Here is a 17,692-nt window from a genome sequence, read left to right as displayed (position 1 = left end):
CTGGGAAGGCAATTTACATAGAAATACGCTTTTACATTCCTCTGCTTTTATATAGGAATAATCATTTGTTTTGCTGCATAAATCAATGAAACTTTTTTTTTTATTTATAGTAGTAAATTGTAAATTCTCAGTACTTTTATAATTCTCTGTATTTTTATAGCCTTGTAATTTTTCTTCAGGAACATTCGTTCATTTTTCAAGAAATTAAACTAGCTCTAATAAAAGCGATGTAGGAAAGAATATGTCCATAATCCGGTGTCAGATGGAGCACAACTTGACATACAGATGTATGGAACAGCACCATAGACTTCCTTGGGTGCCGTATTATGTCTCTGTGCGACTCACGGCACCATAGACTTCCTTGGGTGCCGTATTATGTCTCTGTGCGACTCACGGCACCATAGACTTCCTTGGGTACCGTAATATGTCTCTGTGCGACTCACGGCACCATAGACTTCCTTGGGTACCGTACTATGTCTCTGTGTGACTCACGGCACCATAGACTTCCTTGGGTACCGTATTATGTCTCTGTGCGACTCACGGCACCATAGACTTCCTTGGGTACCGTAATATGTCTCTGTGCGACTCACGGCACCATAGACTTCCTTGGGTGCCGAATTATGTCTGTGTGCGACTCACGGCAGCATAGACTTCCTTGGGTACCGTAATATGTCTCTGTGCGACTCACGGCACCATAGACTTCCTTGGGTGCCGAATTATGTCTCTGTGCGACTCAGAGGATGTTTGGTTTGGGTGCGGACCTGCAGCACATTTTACCCTTTCAACTGAATTCACGTGAGGCACAGATTTTGCACGAAATTGAACTCAATTCTTTTGAATGGGGTAATACATATGAACTATTTTTGTCCCGCGTCACGGCGCAGGAAAGAAAATCGTAGCGCGTCCTATCTTTGGATGCGCTCTCACATCGCATATCCCATTGTTTTCATCGCTAGGTGCACACGGTGCAATGCGAAGTTTCCCCCTTGACAACAATGGGAGAAACTCCACGATCCTCCGCTGCAGAGGAGGATCACGACTTCCCCGAAGTGATGCCAGGCGGTTTTGATGTAAAGACATCTTGCATCCACGGCAAAATTGCATGTTGGCGAGTGCGATATCGGGCTATGAATCAACTGCTCAGCTTCTTGCTGGATCGCGGGAATTTGAAGAATTTCAGCCCATGTAAAACGGGCAGAAGCCTAAGGCCACTCTCACACACGGCATCGGAAAACACAGCGATGTGGCATTTTGCCGTGATTTCTATTGGCATTAATGCGTTCAACAGCGCTTTTTAACGCACTCTGTCATTGTGCTGGGTAATGAGATGCGTTAAAAAGCACGAAAACACTATAATAGTGCAGACAGCGCTCGAAGATTGCGGCATTGGAAAACGCTGCGTTCGAGCGCAGATCTGTGAAATTCCATTGAAATCAATGGGAGCGTTCTACCACGACTACGTCACTGTTCCAAACGGTGCAGTAAAAATCGCATTTGTAAGAGTGGCCTAATAATAGTCTGACACTTCCTTTTCTGCTGTCACATCGTTAGCATCACAGGCAGGATTACAGTGAAGGTGATACAATACATAGATAACACAATCCACCATTTACAATAGGTGACATCACAGCTCACCTCCTCTCCCTCCCTGCATAAGGAACTCAGCACAAGTCCCAGAGCATGCCCAAAACACTTCTATAGTATTCAATGGGTCACCTCATGTAAAGCACATTTCTAAATGCTGTTAACTGCAGATGAGGCAAGATGCGCGCCCCCGCAGTCACGTACAGAAAGTAGAGTTACAAAAGTCTATAATCCGAAAATAAAAAACAGATTTAAAAAAAGTAAAATGTTACGCCATCTAGTGTTATTATTAGTAATATATATATATATATATATATATATATATATATGTGATAAACTCCCATTAAAGTGAATCCGTAGGGTGAATCTGCACACTTTACACTGAATGATCACCAGGCTGGGGGGAGGGGACTGTAGGACAGGTGAGAACAGTCTATTACTCCCTGTTATCAGCCATGTCAGGCTGGGGGAGGAGACTGTAGGACAGGTGAGTACAGTCTATTACTCCCTGTTATCAGCCATGGCAACTGGGGGGAGGTGACTGTAAGAGAGGTGAGTACAGTCTATTACTCCCTGTTATCAGCCATGTCAGGCTAGGGGGAGGTGACGGTAGGACAGGTGAGTAGTCTATTACTCCCTGTTATTAGCCATTTCAGGCTGGGGGACGGGACTGTAGGACAGGTAAGTACAGTCTATTACTCTCTGTTATCAGCCATGTCAGGCTGATACGTTCGGTAGAAGCGGGGAAGGCTGCAGCCAGTGACTTGTAGAAGCCATATATTTCTCCTTTAATGGAATTATAGCATTACATGCCAGCCATAGACATGAATTCACTGGAGCGCGAGCAGCTGGTACAGAGTTGTACTCCGGATTCCCATAATTCTGGAGCGTCTTTTCTTAGAACTCTGTATTGTGTTGTTGCCTTTGTTATCCCTACTGGAAATGTATGAGCAAACTGACAACCAGGCATTACCAGCTGGCGGGGATACTGAGCAAAGGACACACCCCTTTGACAAAAGGAAATAGTAACGACCAGTTATGAATTTATTCAAACATTTCCAGGAGGAATAACAGAGGAACGGCACAACACAAAGTTCCAAGGAAATGATACAGAATTGTTCTTAAAAAAATCTATCTATCTATATATAGAATAAAAGAATGTATAAAAGCAGACTAGTAAGAAGTGGGGACCTGCAGTAATACACCCATCGAAGAGACGAAAAAGACCAAACATTTGGCATCTTCACAATACAACATTTATGTAATAATAGCAACATGACAAGGGAATTTTACATTTTCCTGCACAAAAAAAGAGAACTGCAGAGAAAATATCCCCCAAAACCCGAAGGTGTGAACCTGATCTAAATGCTGTCAGTTAGTATGATCACAGCTATGCAAAAAGAACTGCCCACAGGGGATAAGAAGTCATATAATGCAGCAGTATTGCACTATACAGAGCCTGGCCCGCCCCACCCCCGCAGCTCTCAGCGTCCTGAGCAACCACTAACCATGAGGAAGTTTGACCCTCTCCTCCCACCGTAAGGAAAAAAAGGTGGAAGTTGAAATCGATCACAATGCTGATTGGTTCGCTGCGGCTAGGGAGCAGGAACTCGCGGCCATGTTTGTTGAGGGCAGCCTGCTGTCCATATGGGCAGTTTGCAGAGAGCAGCACCTATATCTTTCTAATAGGGGAGCTATATAGAGGCGGTAAGTGAATGCAGAGCGGAGCGGTATATGTCTGCATCCTCGGGCACGGCTGACATGTGATCTGCATACTGTCTAATAAACTTCAGTATCTCCCTGGTCTCTGCAGCACTCCGACATGGAGGACTACAGATGTGGACTGTACTGCACATAATCAGCATGCAAACCTACAGCACTGCTATAGCAGAGCCGGACTGCAAACCTAGATATAGAAGGGTTTGTCAGATGTAGCAGAGCCGGAATGGGACGCAGTGTGCAGTCCTGTGGAAAACTGGGAGTTGTTCAAAATGACAAACTTAACTCTGCTGCAGCTTCAATTTTGTGATGTGCATGTGGAGGTTGTAGGGTACAAAGCTGCATCGCTACTGACTTGTAAGCAGCCCTGGGATACATCTGGCCAGCACCATGACTCCCTGCCACAGTGTGCTTAGTAGTCGTATGCCACAAGAGCTGCAGCGGGTAAACTGTACAGCAGGTAGAGCTGCAGCAGCGGTGGGCGACTTGTACAGCAGGTAGCACTGCTACGGCTGTGGGCGACTTGTGCAGCAGGTAGAGCTGTTGCTGCGGCGGCGGTGGGCGACTTGTGCAGCAGGTAGAGCTGTTGCGGCGGTGGGCGACTTGTGCAGCAGGTAGAGCTGTTGCTGCGGCGGCGGTGGGCGACTTGTACAGCAGGTAGAGCTGTTGCGGCGGTGGGCGACTTGTACAGCAGGTAGAGCTGCTGCTGCGGCGGTGGGCGACTTGTACAGCAGGTAGAGCTGCTGCTGCGGCGGTGGGCGACTTGTACAGCAGGTAGAGCTGCTGCTGCGGCGGTGGGCGACTTGTACAGCAGGTAGAGCTGCTGCTGCGGCGGTGGGCGACTTGTACAGCAGGTAGAGCTGCTGCTGCGGCGGTGGGCGACTTGTACAGCAGGTAGAGCTGCTGCTGCGGCGGTGGGCGACTTGCACAGCAGGTAGAGCTGCTGCTGCGGCGGTGGGCGACTTGCACAGCAGGTAGAGCTGCTGCTGCGGCGGTGGGCGACTTGCACAGCAGGTAGAGCTGCTGCTGCGGCGGTGGGCGACTTGCACAGCAGGTAGAGCTGCTGCTGCGGCGGTGGGCGACTTGCACAGCAGGTAGAGCTGCTGCTGCGGCGGTGGGCGACTTGCACAGCAGGTAGAGCTGCTGCTGCGGCGGTGGGCGACTTGTACAGCAGGTAGAGCTGCTGCTGTGGCGGTGGGCGACTTGTACAGATGGCAGAGCTGCTGCAGCGAGTGACCCCTGGGGCCGGGAGGGCCGCAGCCGGCGACCCCTGCGGCCGTGAGGGCCGCAGCTCTGCTTACTGTTCTGTAGGCAGAGTAAATGCCAATCACTCTGAGGACTTTGTTGTTTGTCTCTTTTATAGACCTGCATCTTCTCTTTGGGCTTGTACTTTCGCATGTTTTAAATCTGCAGCAAAAGATTTAATTCCTACTACATAAGGCAGCGAGTTACCAACATTTCTGAATTAGTCACTCTTAGTAACCAAGCAGACATCAGTTCTCATTTATAAAAGCCCCCCTTAAAAATGAGAGCTGTTGCCTGATTGGTTGATATGGGCTTTTACTCCATTGTCTTACATTTGAACTAAGTTGTAGGATGCTTTATAATCCAGAGTGATAACGATGATAAAGTCTGTTTTTGTGTTTAAATCTGTGATAGATGAGCCTCGGCACTGCGTCTACCAACGCCATGTCCTCCGCCGCCGCCGCACCGTCTGGGAAGGGAGCAGGAAAGCTGACCAGTTTTGTCCCTGAACTGCAGAGCATGATGTGAGTGACCTGTTTTATGGATGTTTTTATACAGTTCTAATATGTAAAAACAGTACTTAGTTGTGTAGTGGTTGTAGAACATTGCCTATTAATGTCATTGGGCAGTTTTTTGGATGTTTTTGGGGTGTTAACCAAAAGATCTGACCCCGTTATAAACATGCACTCTTGCCTCGGCCAAGGATGCGTGTTTTTTCCATGGGAAGAGGGAATAAACTGCTGCCAGACTGATATCTTGTGGAAATCCACCTTTTTATGTCCATGTTGCAGTGTGACTTCCGGTCTCATGGCTTCATACAGCGATGTATGCTGCTTTGGGTCAGTTGACCCGTATTTGGTACATGGCACTCATTCGTTATACTGACATAAAAATGCTCTCATCTAAAAGCGTCCTTTCCCCAACATTTGCCGTCTGGGAGGAGACCCCTATAGATCAGTGCTTATCAAACTCTGATTCCCGCCCCATTTGGGGAGTCTGCTGTCTCTTTTTGCACCAATCTCTGGTTTAGTTACATATGTTATTTATTTTGTGCTTATTTTAATAATTTAATGAAGTTACATTTCAACCATTCTAATTTCGGCATGAATTTCGATGACGGCTGGGAGTGCAGGAACTGTCATGTTCTGAGCGATAAAGGCCTCGTAGAAAAGGTTTGAGAAGCCCTGCATGAATCAGCTGATCCCAAGGAAATTTGGTGGTTAGCTTGACTTTTATTTTAGGGCTTATTCACATCCGCGTCAGGGGAGTCCGTTTTCCTGCCCCGTTCGGGGAGCTGGAAAACAGCACTTCCCTGGCCGTCCGATATTTTAACGGAATTTCCAGGATAAAATCGCGCTCCTCGCAGTGCTAGTTCTTAATTTTTTTTTCTAGCGGAAATCAGGGACGGAGGTTCCGAAAAGAACGCTGATGTGAACGAACCCTAATGTGTATGGCCGGGTTGAAGAAGAAAAGAAATCTCTCTCGAAAGAATATTCCAGGTCGCATTGGCCATTCCAGTCATACAAAAAAGGGGCATTGTCTTTAGACCATTCCATGTAAAGTAGCGGATGGGCAATGGAAGGAATATACAGCAAATATCTGTCCAGGGCCGTTCATGATGTACATACAAGCGTTGTACCAAGTGAAATTGGCCATGTTGACTATATATGTCATGCTCTGGGGTAATAAAGGGAGACTTCCTTCCTTCAGAAACATAGTCACAGGCATAGGAGTCCATAAAGCTCTGTGATCGATCTGGCAATTATGGGATCATCAGTGGGATTCCTTAGTAATAGGGTCATAAACAATACTGTAGCTTGTAGGGACATTGCAAATATAACCTGCTGTGATTACAGAGAAATGGCTTGGTGATCTTAGTGGTTGACTATTTTAACTGTAGCAACCAGTGTCAGGCAGCTGCTTCCAAGACAAATAAAATAATGGGATGCATCAAATCACTAGTCACACCGCAAATAAAATATTGGGTACCAGTATACAAGAAAAACATAACGTAGCTGGAGCGGGTCAAAGGCGGGCAACAAAAGTACTAAGTGCAATGAACGGGCTACAATACCCAAAGAGAGTATCAAAATGAGGGCTGTTACTTTAGAATAAAATACTGTTGAGGGACGAGATAGTAAATGTGTATAACTACATCAAAGGGCAATACAGAGATCTGTACTATGATATCTTTATACCCTGGACTGTAACAAAGGGGAGCCCTCTGTCTAGAGGAAAGAGGTTAAGAAGGGGGTTCTTTACTGTAAGAGCAGTGAAACTAGGGAATTCTGTTACAGGTTTTTGAAATGGTTGATTTATTGAAACCTTCTTAAAGTTGTCCTATTTGAATTGGTTAATTTTGCAAGTTAGAATTCAAAGCTGGGTTGTTGATTTACGGTTTATTCTGAATACCTGGAGTTTGGGAGAATTTTTTTTTTACTTGGTACATTCACACAGGCCTATGGGAATTTCTTTCTAGGAATTCCCAACGCATTCAGGGGCCGAAATACCCTGTTGCCTTGCAGTTTTGTGCCTATCGGCAGTCTATTTACTTGCGTAAATATGCAGCGTATTTAAGTGCGGAAAAAAGAGTTCACAAAATGCAGCAGTCGATGAACCAGTCACAGGCATCGCATTGGTTTATCGAGTTTATATTGATTGGCGGAGCAGCGCTCGAGAACCAACCGGAGCCGTCGCTTCCTAGAGGTGGGATTTATGAATTCCCGTAACCAGAAGGTGATCTTCTGTGGGTGAACGAGGATGCACTGCAGAGCTCCGAACAGCAGTGGGAGGACCTGGACCGAGCCTGCTAGGTAAGTCTTTTTTTAAAATGTAATGCTGCTAGGGCTTATTTTTGGGTAGGGCTTATATTTCAAACCACCTCTAAAAATTAGGGTAGCTTTATTTTCAGGGCAGGTCTTATTTTCAGGTGAACAGGGTAGATGCATCTGTGGAAGGGTCCCCAATCCTCATCTAGCGGTGCATGTCATTGTGTGGAACCCCTTCAGTCTTGCAGTGTACTGTGACGACTCTTCAGACAACTTTCCCCCTTTTCGTTTTAAGAAGTAGGAACTCGTGAACTACTTGTAACTAAGCTACGGCAGAAACTGCCAGGACAAATGTTCTTGTTCGGATCATTAAAAGGAAAACAAAAAAATGTTCTTTTAAGTGTATATTTGGCAGTTGCTTCTCCTATTCCTCTTAAAATAAAAACCTGAAGTGAGTAAAAATGGAAAGGCCTCAGGAAATCATTAGTATTTGTTTGTGCTCTTATTAAAGTTGGGTTGAAGTTCTGGTCGTGTCAGTAGTGTTTGTTGATGTTCCTATTATAATATTATTTTAACATTATAATCGGTGAGTGACGGAACTGAACGGAGAGGCTTCTGATTGGTTCCACTATTGTTTATTTAATGGATCCTTCTCTTAAATCAGCGTGCGCAGAAGGGAAGAAAGACAAAAGAATACAAATGCGATCCGTTAAAAACGGATGTAAGTTACTCGTAGCACAAACTGATAGAAATGTGTTTTTTTGTTGTTGGTTTTTTTTTGTTTGTTTTTTTACGGATCTGTCTATAGGATCCATAAAAAAACAAACGGAAACTATGGTATCTGTTTGGTTCAGTTTTGAATCCATTAACCCTTTCCAATCCACTGTCTGACCTGTAAAGACATTATGATTTAAGGCTGTACAGCTCCGATGTTGGAAGACGTCCGTCAGGGTTCTCTTACTTTATATTGCCAGCCTCTCTGCTGTTGGAGCCTATCCTACGTGTCACCTCATGCAGTACTGGCTTTAGCCAGCACATAGCGTCATTGTATAACAGCAGAAAAAGAGTAAGCCCCCTAGGAAAACCAGGATACAAATTGGATTGGAAAGGGTTAATAAAAAAAATCCGCTAAGAAATGGAAAGCGCAAGACTGACGTACAGCAACCCTACGTTATGTACTGTGCGCACATGATGGTTGCTTCACTGCAAGGTTTGTTGAGTAAAACTAGCTAAAGAGGTAAATTCTGCAAGTCCTGTAACATGTTCACTTTTAAGTATAATTGCAGGTACACTTTGGGGAATTTTTTTTTTGTCCTTTGAAACTTGCTGATAATGATAATTTTCTGGGTAATTATGAAACATTTAGGACTATTAATTAGAATGTGGAATTCTGTGTAATTGCAGGGTTATGCTATGTTCATATTTTTCAGCTTTGTATAAGAGTTTTGGAGTATAAACCAGTAATTTTACATGAGAGGCCTCACATTCATCACTTAACAGTCGCTGCATCGTTTTGAGATTAGTTTGACTCAAAAAGTTCACAATCCACAGGGTTTCACTCACCAATAGCCTATTAGAATGTGATCGGGTTAGTTGGATACCCCGTTAGTGTATTGACGTAGAACTGGTACTGTCCTGTTACATTTTGTCACATTTCTGCTAAATTGTACAAAAAGTGATGGAGTACCTGCTACTGTATATAGAAGCAGATGTACAGTAAAAACATTTACATACTGGTATCGCCTTTTAAACCGAAATGTCAGGTCCCTCCCTACCTGCGGGGGCAGCACATTATAGAGAAAGACACGCTGATTTCAGCGGTCTGTCACTAATACCAGTCCTTGCAGTGGTTTGAAAATCTGAGTTTTGAAAGATTGCAGCATGCTGCAGAGCGAATAATAAGACTTAATCCTTCTCACTTGAGTTTCCATAGCCTTTAATTTTACCAATATGCAAGATGGAGCAATCTATAAAATTCTAAGTGGGAATTAAAGGGGCTGTCCCATCTTGTTTTTTTTTTTTTAGAAAGAAAAAAAAATGATAGTGTTGTGTTTTATGTTTTCATTTTTAAGACTCCTTTTAAATGCTTTAAAAAAAGGGGGGGAGAGTTATGTTACTTTGTGGCGTCGTCTTCTAGGTTTGGCTGCCGATCCGCCTGTTCCTGGTGCCCATCTTCATATGTCCAAGATGGCTGCAATGATTCTTAGACTGCCCGAAGCATACTAAGCACTGGCAGTCTTTAGATATAATACACCGCTCAGAGCACACACTGTCTAACTAAGGATGCACAGTGTGCATTAAAGGGGTTGTCCGGGGTTAGGAAATCATGGCTACTTTCTTCCAAACATAGCACCACCTTTGTCCACAGGGTTGTGTGTTTTTGCAGACCAGCTTTGTTGAATTGAATGGGCGCTGAGCTGCAATACCGGACACAACCCACAGACAAGGGTAGTAGAGTGTTTGGAAGAAAGCAGCCATGTTTTTCTAACCCCCTGGACAACCCCTTTAAAGGTGTCTTTTTTTTTTTTTTTTTTTTTTTTTTAAGGCACAAATGTAAATTCTGAAAATGCTAAAAATCTAAGTGGTACAGCTGAGTTGCGGCAACCAGTACATTTTTATTTGCCACTCTGGACCATCTTCCACATCCTGTGCAGCCGCTGATCTGTTGATGTGTTTACATGCATTATGTCCGCAGTAAACACAGCAGCAGACTGTTCCCTACAACTTCCAGCATGCACAGAGCTTGTCTCCCGGCCAACACTAGCTCCGCCCACAGCTCACAGGTCCTGCAACTTACTAGCATCAACCTCCCTCTCACTGAGAGGGCCAGAGAAAGCAGGCAGGCAGACAGGACCGCCCTCTGAACTGTACATGGGCAATATAGAGCAGTGCTTCCACTCCTGTCCTCCCATCATGCACTGCTCGCAGGATGTTGGAGGCTGTGGACAGGGGAGGAGGTTGCACATGCGGACAAGATGTCAGAGGAAGTGGAGATATTTTTCAGGTGGAGGGTCACATAACATAGATAGAGAATGGAAATGCAAGAAAGAAACGTAGTCAGCACTTCCTGTTGTTTTTTTTTAAATTTTTTTTATTGCATTTGCACTTGTGGAGTAATGGCTGCCTCCTACCCTTTAACCATCTGCCCCATGTCTTTTTAATTAGACTATGTAATTTGGTATCCTGCTTTCCCTGGTTTTAATTGTAGGCTTGGACTCAGAGAGATGTCTACTAAAAATGTAGGAAACCCATCTTTTCCAGTGTACCCATCCGTACGTGTGGTGACCTGGATGTTGGTGGATGCGCCAATATACTTTGATCAAAATATACTCTAAGAACTGTGCATTTTTTAATGTGGTTCATATATATATGAGTTAGGACGGTTTCACATCTGTGCTGGAGGTCCTGTCTGAGGTCCGTCTCTATTTATTCCGTCCAAAAGCCGGGGCGGAAAGCGGGCAAACCCCATTATAGTCAATGTGGTCTGCCCGGCGCTCTTTGGTTCCATCCAGAAATAAAGACACTTGGCCGCAGGGATGGAGCAGTAAAGCGGAATCCCCGAAGCGGATGTGAAACCACCCTTATGTATTAAAGGTATATATATTCTGCTGCCTCATGTTCCTGCTTGTAGAAAATGAAGACAGTAGCTAGACCAGACCAGAATTACCTATTGTGACGATGTATGTTAGAATTTTAAACTGTTAGTCTGTGCCAGCAATACCCTTTTGAGTAATGATAGTAGCATCCTGGCTATGTCAGACGTATGAAGACGGACTCGAGGAACCAGCCGATCGGCGGTGGAACCAGAAGGATAGCATCAAGTAATAGAACTTCCTTGTGAATTGGAGGGTTGCCCTAAGGCCAATCGGAAATAGATTAGATATGGATGCAAACTGCGGGGGCAAATAACGACCCAACTTTATACAGAGATCGCATGCACAATTCATATAAACTTAATGCACAAATAAAGTAGTTGGAAATGGTATTTTATTACAAGCACAGGGGCTATTGCAGTGGTGTCAGGAAAGCAATATCCTTCACTTACTAGATAGATGTGAGTGACGTCTCCCCGCTGTAAGTGTGGGATCTCACATACTTAAGTAATTGCACATTACAGCTGAGGAGACATAGCATTGCGTTGCATGTGTTCTGACAGGCAGGATCCCGCGTAATTACCACCGTGGCCGAATAATGCGGAGAATGTTTGTGCATCACTCGAGTTATCTGAGGATAGTGCTTCTCGTTACTCATGTCTGGAAGGAAGACACTGTCCTGTCACACTGTCTCTTTAGGGTCTTGTACACGACGGCCCCTTGAGTTCCTCGTGACCACCACTTGTCATCTTGTGTTTTGTTTCCAGCTGGTTATTTTGCAACGAACGGAGTAGTGAGCTTACGAAGTATTAGGAATTTCTCGTAACCTTGTAGAATGTACAGATATGATGTGATGTGTTTTGGAAGATGAGATTCTATGAGGTCAGGTCCGGGAAATGTCCTGATTTATCAGTTGGGTTCATACTCAGTTAAACAAACATTTTACAGTATTGTATATTTTTGACTCTTCCATCCCATAATGTGACACAAGTAATGTACAGACATCTTCAACCAGCTTCACCTTGTATCTTAGGAAATCTAATATAAAAAAGCCTGTAGGCGCTTTCTTGCACCACACTTTGACCCCTTTGCGTGACCTTTGGTTGGGTGATTTTGGTGTTATTAGATTTGTGACATCCTCACCACCACCGTAAAATCATAAAGTTTGACAAGATTGAGTGACTGGTCAGGCCAGGTCAAAGTTCCTATGTTAAGTCTATGCAATGGGAGCTGAGCTGCAATACCAGCAGCGCCATTTGGGAGAGTCAACGTTGCTAAGCCACATTCATATCAAGTCCTTACCAGTTTGACTGTTGCCACGTCTGCAAAATGTGGAAGACAAAGCTGTGGATGGCGAACAGTCCAAGCCGAATCCTCGACTCGACAGTTCTTAATTTACAACCATTTTTCCAAACTGGCTTAATCTAGTTAATTAAAGGGGTTTTCTTCTGGGATCAAAGTGACAGAGACTGGGGCTCCTACTGTGGACCAGGGGATCCCGTAAGAGGTGAATATGGCCGATTTTTTATTTTTTTTTATTTTCAACCATTGCCTATTCATTTCAATCCCAGAAAACCCTTTTACTCAAGTACTATAAAAATTAGCCAAATTGCCAACTCCTGGAAAACCCCTTTAAGGCTAGGTGTACACTAGCCGTAACTTGCGCCATGGAGACTGGGGTACATTTTGCATTAGACAGCACATGTACACTAGTCCATATGCGTTTCTATTCTATACGCACGGCACATACAGTGGCATGTCCTGTTTGTTGTCCCTGAAACGGACAGGAATAGAACAAAAATGTCTGTATATATCCTCATAGGCCATAATGGGACTGTCTGCTGTCCATAGAACTATAGGGCTCTAAAACACACCAGCCTAAGGCCGCCTGCACACGGGCGGGATTTCCCGCGGGATTTCCGCCGCTCAAAGCCTGCATAGGAGTGCATAACAATACGCACTCCTATGCAGACGGCCGCGGTTTGGCTGCGCGAAATCTCGTGCAGCAAACAAACCGCGGCATGACCTATTTTTGTGCGGGGCCCGCAGAGCCCCGCACAAAAACGTCACTCACCCGGCCGCCGACTCCGGTCTGCGCATGCGCCGGCTGCCCGGCAGCTGGCACATGAAAGAGCCGGGGCCGCCGGGCGTGGGTGAGTACGCGCTCGTCTCTGCAGGTGCTCGGGTCGGGTCTCGCGGCGAGAATTCTCGCCGCCGGATCCGACCCGCTCGTCTGCAGGCGGCCTAAGGGAAAAAGAAGATCCCCTCTATTCCCTAATACAGCAAATGAAAGGGTGCCTGCACACGGGCGGAATTTCTGCCAAGGTATTTTAAGCACATTGTACGCCCCTGACCGCAGCCAATATACTTCTATGGGGATCCACAGTTGTCCCCAGACGGACGGATTTGCATCGCGGATTTTCACGCGCTAGGAAAAAAACGCGGCATGTCCTAATTTGGGTCGGATTCTGTTCATGGAGACTCCAATACAAGTGAATGGATGCGTTTTTTCACGCAGTACGGCCACCTGCAGATGAGCGGGTCGGATCCGGCGGCGAGAATTCTCGCCGCGGGACCCGACCCGAGAGCCTGCAGGGACGAGTGCGTACTCACCCGTGCCTGGCGGCCCCGGCTCTTTCATGTGCCGGCTGCCAGGCAGCCGGCGCATGTGCAGACCGGAGCCGGCGGCCGAATACGAGCCCCGCACAGAAATGGGACATGCCGCGGTTTGTTTGCCGCGCGAGATTTCGCGCGGCCAAACCGCGGCCGTCTGCATAGGGGTGCATATTGTAATGCACTCCTATGCAGGCTTTCAGTGGCGGAAATCCCGCGGTGGTATTTCCCGCGGGATTTCCGCCCATGTGCAGGCGGCCTACATCCGCGGTGCAGCTGCGGATGAAGGCACTGGTTGCTATGACATTAGAGGAAGTAGGCGTGGTAGGAGGCTGCAGGTTTTTCCGCACGTTTTTTTACGCAGCACATCCGCATATATTTGCGCGTGACTTTCCACGCATCCGCACCTATCCGCAAGCACATGTAGGTGCCATACGCAGGTGTCCCGCGCGTGAAAATCCGCTGTCGTAATCCGAAACGCTCGTGTGCAGGCGGCCTTAGTGGGTTCCAAAACTGAAGAAACCCTTTAATGCCTTTTATTTAGTTTGCATTCTTTACAATGGGCCACTTTTTCCAGCCTTGTGGTCAATGTTACGTCTTTCATTTTCCAGCTAGTGTTTCTGTAGTGTCATGTTAGAATGGCCCATAACCTCTGAAGAAAGACCATGTTTAATGACCCCTTACAGAGTATATAGTGTCTGTAGACAGGACAATGTGTAAATTATTATTTTCCTTTATTGGGTTTTTGTAATCCTGGAACACAAGAGCTCTGTAAAAGCTTTCGTGACTCAGAGTCATTCGGTTATATTAAAACCTTTTATATTTTTCAGCTCTGCGTCAATTTATTTGAACCCCTTTAGACAAAAACTTGTTTTTCTACTTAAATCCTGGCAGCAGTGGCCATGAATCAGCATTCACTAGTCATGTCACTGTCTGGCTAAACATTTATAAAGGTTGCTGTATTTCACATTTATGTGTAGTCTGCCACAAATTTAATATGTGAGATCAGAATAAGTAATAAGAGTCATTTAAATACGAGCTTTACAGTCAAACTATAACTTTTGAATGGTAAAGTGACCCTTTGGGCCAGAGCGAAGAAGTGATATTACTTTCCGCTTTCTCTTTAGGCCGTTTTTATTCCTGAGACCGCTTGTCCTCGGGCCCTGTTTTCAGCATTGCAACAAGGACGCCGCACTTTGACTACCTGATATACACTGTATTAGTAGTGTTTTAGACTACCGATTCACTACACTTGTTCTCTGAGTGGCTAGCACTGTTCACATGAGCAGCGTGCCTCAGACTACCGATACACAATGTGTAGTGGTTAGTGAGAGCAGAGGTGCTGCCATGTTGGAAAAACATGGAGGGCCAGGAAACGGTTAATCTGGGGGAGAACGCATCAAGAAAGAGCGATGGTTATGATTACTCCCCCATTCAGTCCTGGGGCAAATTTTTTTTGTCCCCAGGTCTAAAAGGTTGCTTTAAAGGAGTCATCTGGGATAGAAGAATTGATTGCCATCAATATCGTATTGGTGGGAGTCCAACTGTAGCACTCAACCAGTGGGATTGAAGGAGCTGTAGTGCTTCAATGATTGCCATGTCCTCGCCTTTGCATACCAAGCTCCGTACATTCAATAGTGGCCATGCCTGATACTACAATTCAGTCCTGTCTACTTGAATGGAATAAAGAAGCTGCATTAAAGGGTTTGTCCAGTTGTCGGACATTTTTTTTTTTTTTATTAAGTACAGCTGGAGATGTGTTAAAATAACAGGAGCAGTTCCGAGCTGCTCTCCTGGCATCACTGATAAGATGCTGGGAGCCAGAACGGCATCTAACCACTGCAGCCTCCGATTGGCTGCAGCGGTCAAGTGGTAGCCATTCCTAAAAAAGACCGTTAGAGACGCAAGGCTGCAGCTCTGGATCACCCGGGGAGAGGATGGGTAATTGCTCTTGCTTTTGTTTTTTTAACTCACCCACAGCTATACTTTAAAATATCATCTGCCAACTGAACAACCCCTTTAAGCTGTAATACCAGGCGAATCACTACCGATAGAAGGCCCCCTTTCGTCAGCTGATTGGTAGGAGTCCAAATCTCAGCACTACATTTAAGGTTTGTATGCTTCATGGTGTAATGGTCACTAAACATAAAGATAATAATAAAGTTTTTAAAGGGTATGAATTGTCTAAAAGGATTTTTTTTTTTTTAGATCTGCTCCCCATCCCAAACCATTATCAATGAACTGTACAAGTACCCTTTTGTATATCTCCTGTACTGTAGCAATTTGATAAACATGCGTGACGACAAAATGAAAATAATAGTTTTTTTATTTTTATCATTTTTTAAATAATTGTGATATAACATCCAGTTTAAGCGACATGAAACCCTCCTTTATCTTTACGACACAATGTTTCCTACCCAGCAGCAGTGAAGGAGTTAAGCGGTAAGCAGTGCTTCCTCAGTCCCGGCAAATAAATGTTGTGTAACTGCTATCCCGTGCTTAAGGGATAACGCACTCGGATCTCCTCTTGTTAATGCAAAAAGGAAATTCTATAATACAGAAAACTATTAAGGCATGATTCATACAAACGCTGATAGGCCCGCTGGGGTGAAATCATTTACAATCTGTTCCACCTGTTTCCAGCGGAGCCGAGGCGAACACACACAGGTGGTTTTCTTTTCAAGATGTTTATGGCCAGGCCACAGGGATATGGTTTTTGGATTGAAGATGGGTCATAATTCACTCTTAACACATCGTCAAACCCTACGACTGAGATTTTACCTTTGCGGAGTTAGTAAAGCTCTTTGTGTTTGCCAGTAGCTCTGGATTTGGCTTGACATGAGGTTGATGTATTCTATCTAATGCCTGGGAGAATGTTACTGAGTATTATTGCACTAACTAACACTTTGCATGTGTCAACCTGCCGTGCCATATAAACCACATATAGTTTTTTTTTATGATACGTTAATATGGGACTGTAGGGCCGTTATGTGTGACATCGTATAGCGGCTCAGTGTAACGCTGTGATCTGTATCGGCCAAGTAGGGGAATATTAATGGAAAGAGACACTAAACCTAGAAATAAGAGGAAAGCCACAAAACAACAAGTTCGTAGAAAACAAGGGTACATTTCCTCCTTCACCCATCTCCCTTGCCTTGCAATAAAATATGGTGGGCAACCAGGACCACCTTAAGCATATCTAAGTTTTTAAACGTCATTTTGCAATTGAAAACCATATACACTGAATGGCCACTTTATTAGAGATGCCCGGCCCTTTCCTATATGGAAATTAGAGCTGTGACCCCCAGCAGCATAAAATCACGTGAGCAAAGTTTGGTGAAATCCTTGTTGGAATGGGAAAATCCAGTGATCTGAGTGACCTCCTACAAGGACTGAATAAGTAAATAGAATGGGTTCTGCTTCTGATTCTTGACATTTCTAACGAGGCCTGGTCATCATTCCTACAACTAGCCTGAGCCAGGATTTCACTGCCAACCTTTATTGGGTTTTCTTGTGCAACGGTGTGGAGAATCAACTGAGAACGGGGGGGGGGGGGGATTTAAAGAAAAACATTCAGCGAAAGTAGATCCTGTTGGTGGTAAACAACTTGCTGACATAAGGAGTCAGAGGAGGATGTCAAGAATTGTCCTTACGAATAACTGGGGCACAGTCAAGCAATAATGTACACGGAACGTACAACTCCTCCTTCCTTAGCATGGATATGCTTGTTGTAACAGCAGACAACCGGTTCCAAGCAGCATTGCCGTGTAAGAGAAAGGGGCGCAAAAGCTGGATCACTAAGCAATGGAAGAACATCGCCCGGTCAGATGGATCCAGATTTCTATTGCACCGCGCTAACGGGAGGTCAGAATTTGACATACTGTATTTAGCTTGAATCGATGACCCCTTCCTGTCCGCTATTCGGAACATGTCAGCACCTCCATCTAATTAGCTGCAACTACGAGAAGCTTCCTGTCCGTAGGGGCCGATATTCCTGCGGAACAATTTCAACACCTAGTGGAATGTATACCACAACAAATGGTTGCGGTCCTGAAAATCAAGGAAGGTTCAAGGCACTACTAGATGGGTGTCTCTGATTAAAGTGGCCATTCGTTGTATACAGTGTTATTTATTTATTTTTTTAAAATATAGATATTTTTGAGTATTTTA

The 17,692-nt window shown here is 45.0% G+C and overlaps 2 protein-coding genes across 4 annotated transcripts in view; one reads left to right on the top strand and one right to left on the bottom strand.

Moving 5' to 3' along the window:
• RUNX2 (RUNX family transcription factor 2) overlaps positions 1-17,692 on the bottom strand; it is a 155,394-nt gene that overhangs the window by 106,117 nt on the left and 31,585 nt on the right. The window lies entirely within an intron of this gene.
• The window catches only part of SUPT3H (SPT3 homolog, SAGA and STAGA complex component), a 474,485-nt gene continuing 459,980 nt past the window's right edge, over positions 3,188-17,692 (top strand). Inside the window, exons 1-2 of one of the 2 annotated variants that reach the window (XM_066596252.1) lie at positions 3,188-3,291; positions 4,963-5,072. In XM_066596252.1, the coding sequence (XP_066452349.1) occupies positions 4,963-5,072 (110 nt within the window). In that variant the 5' untranslated portion in view covers positions 3,188-3,291. Of the gene's footprint in view, positions 3,292-4,962; positions 5,073-6,028; positions 6,048-17,692 lie in introns of those variants that run through there. The other variant, XM_066596261.1, reaches the window with a different exon arrangement.

Source organism: Eleutherodactylus coqui, chromosome 1 (genome assembly GCF_035609145.1).
Source record: "Eleutherodactylus coqui strain aEleCoq1 chromosome 1, aEleCoq1.hap1, whole genome shotgun sequence".
Lineage (NCBI taxonomy): Eukaryota > Metazoa > Chordata > Amphibia > Anura > Eleutherodactylidae > Eleutherodactylus > Eleutherodactylus coqui.
Note: the sequence above shows the minus strand (reverse complement) of the source record. Positions and strands in the feature narration are given on the sequence as shown.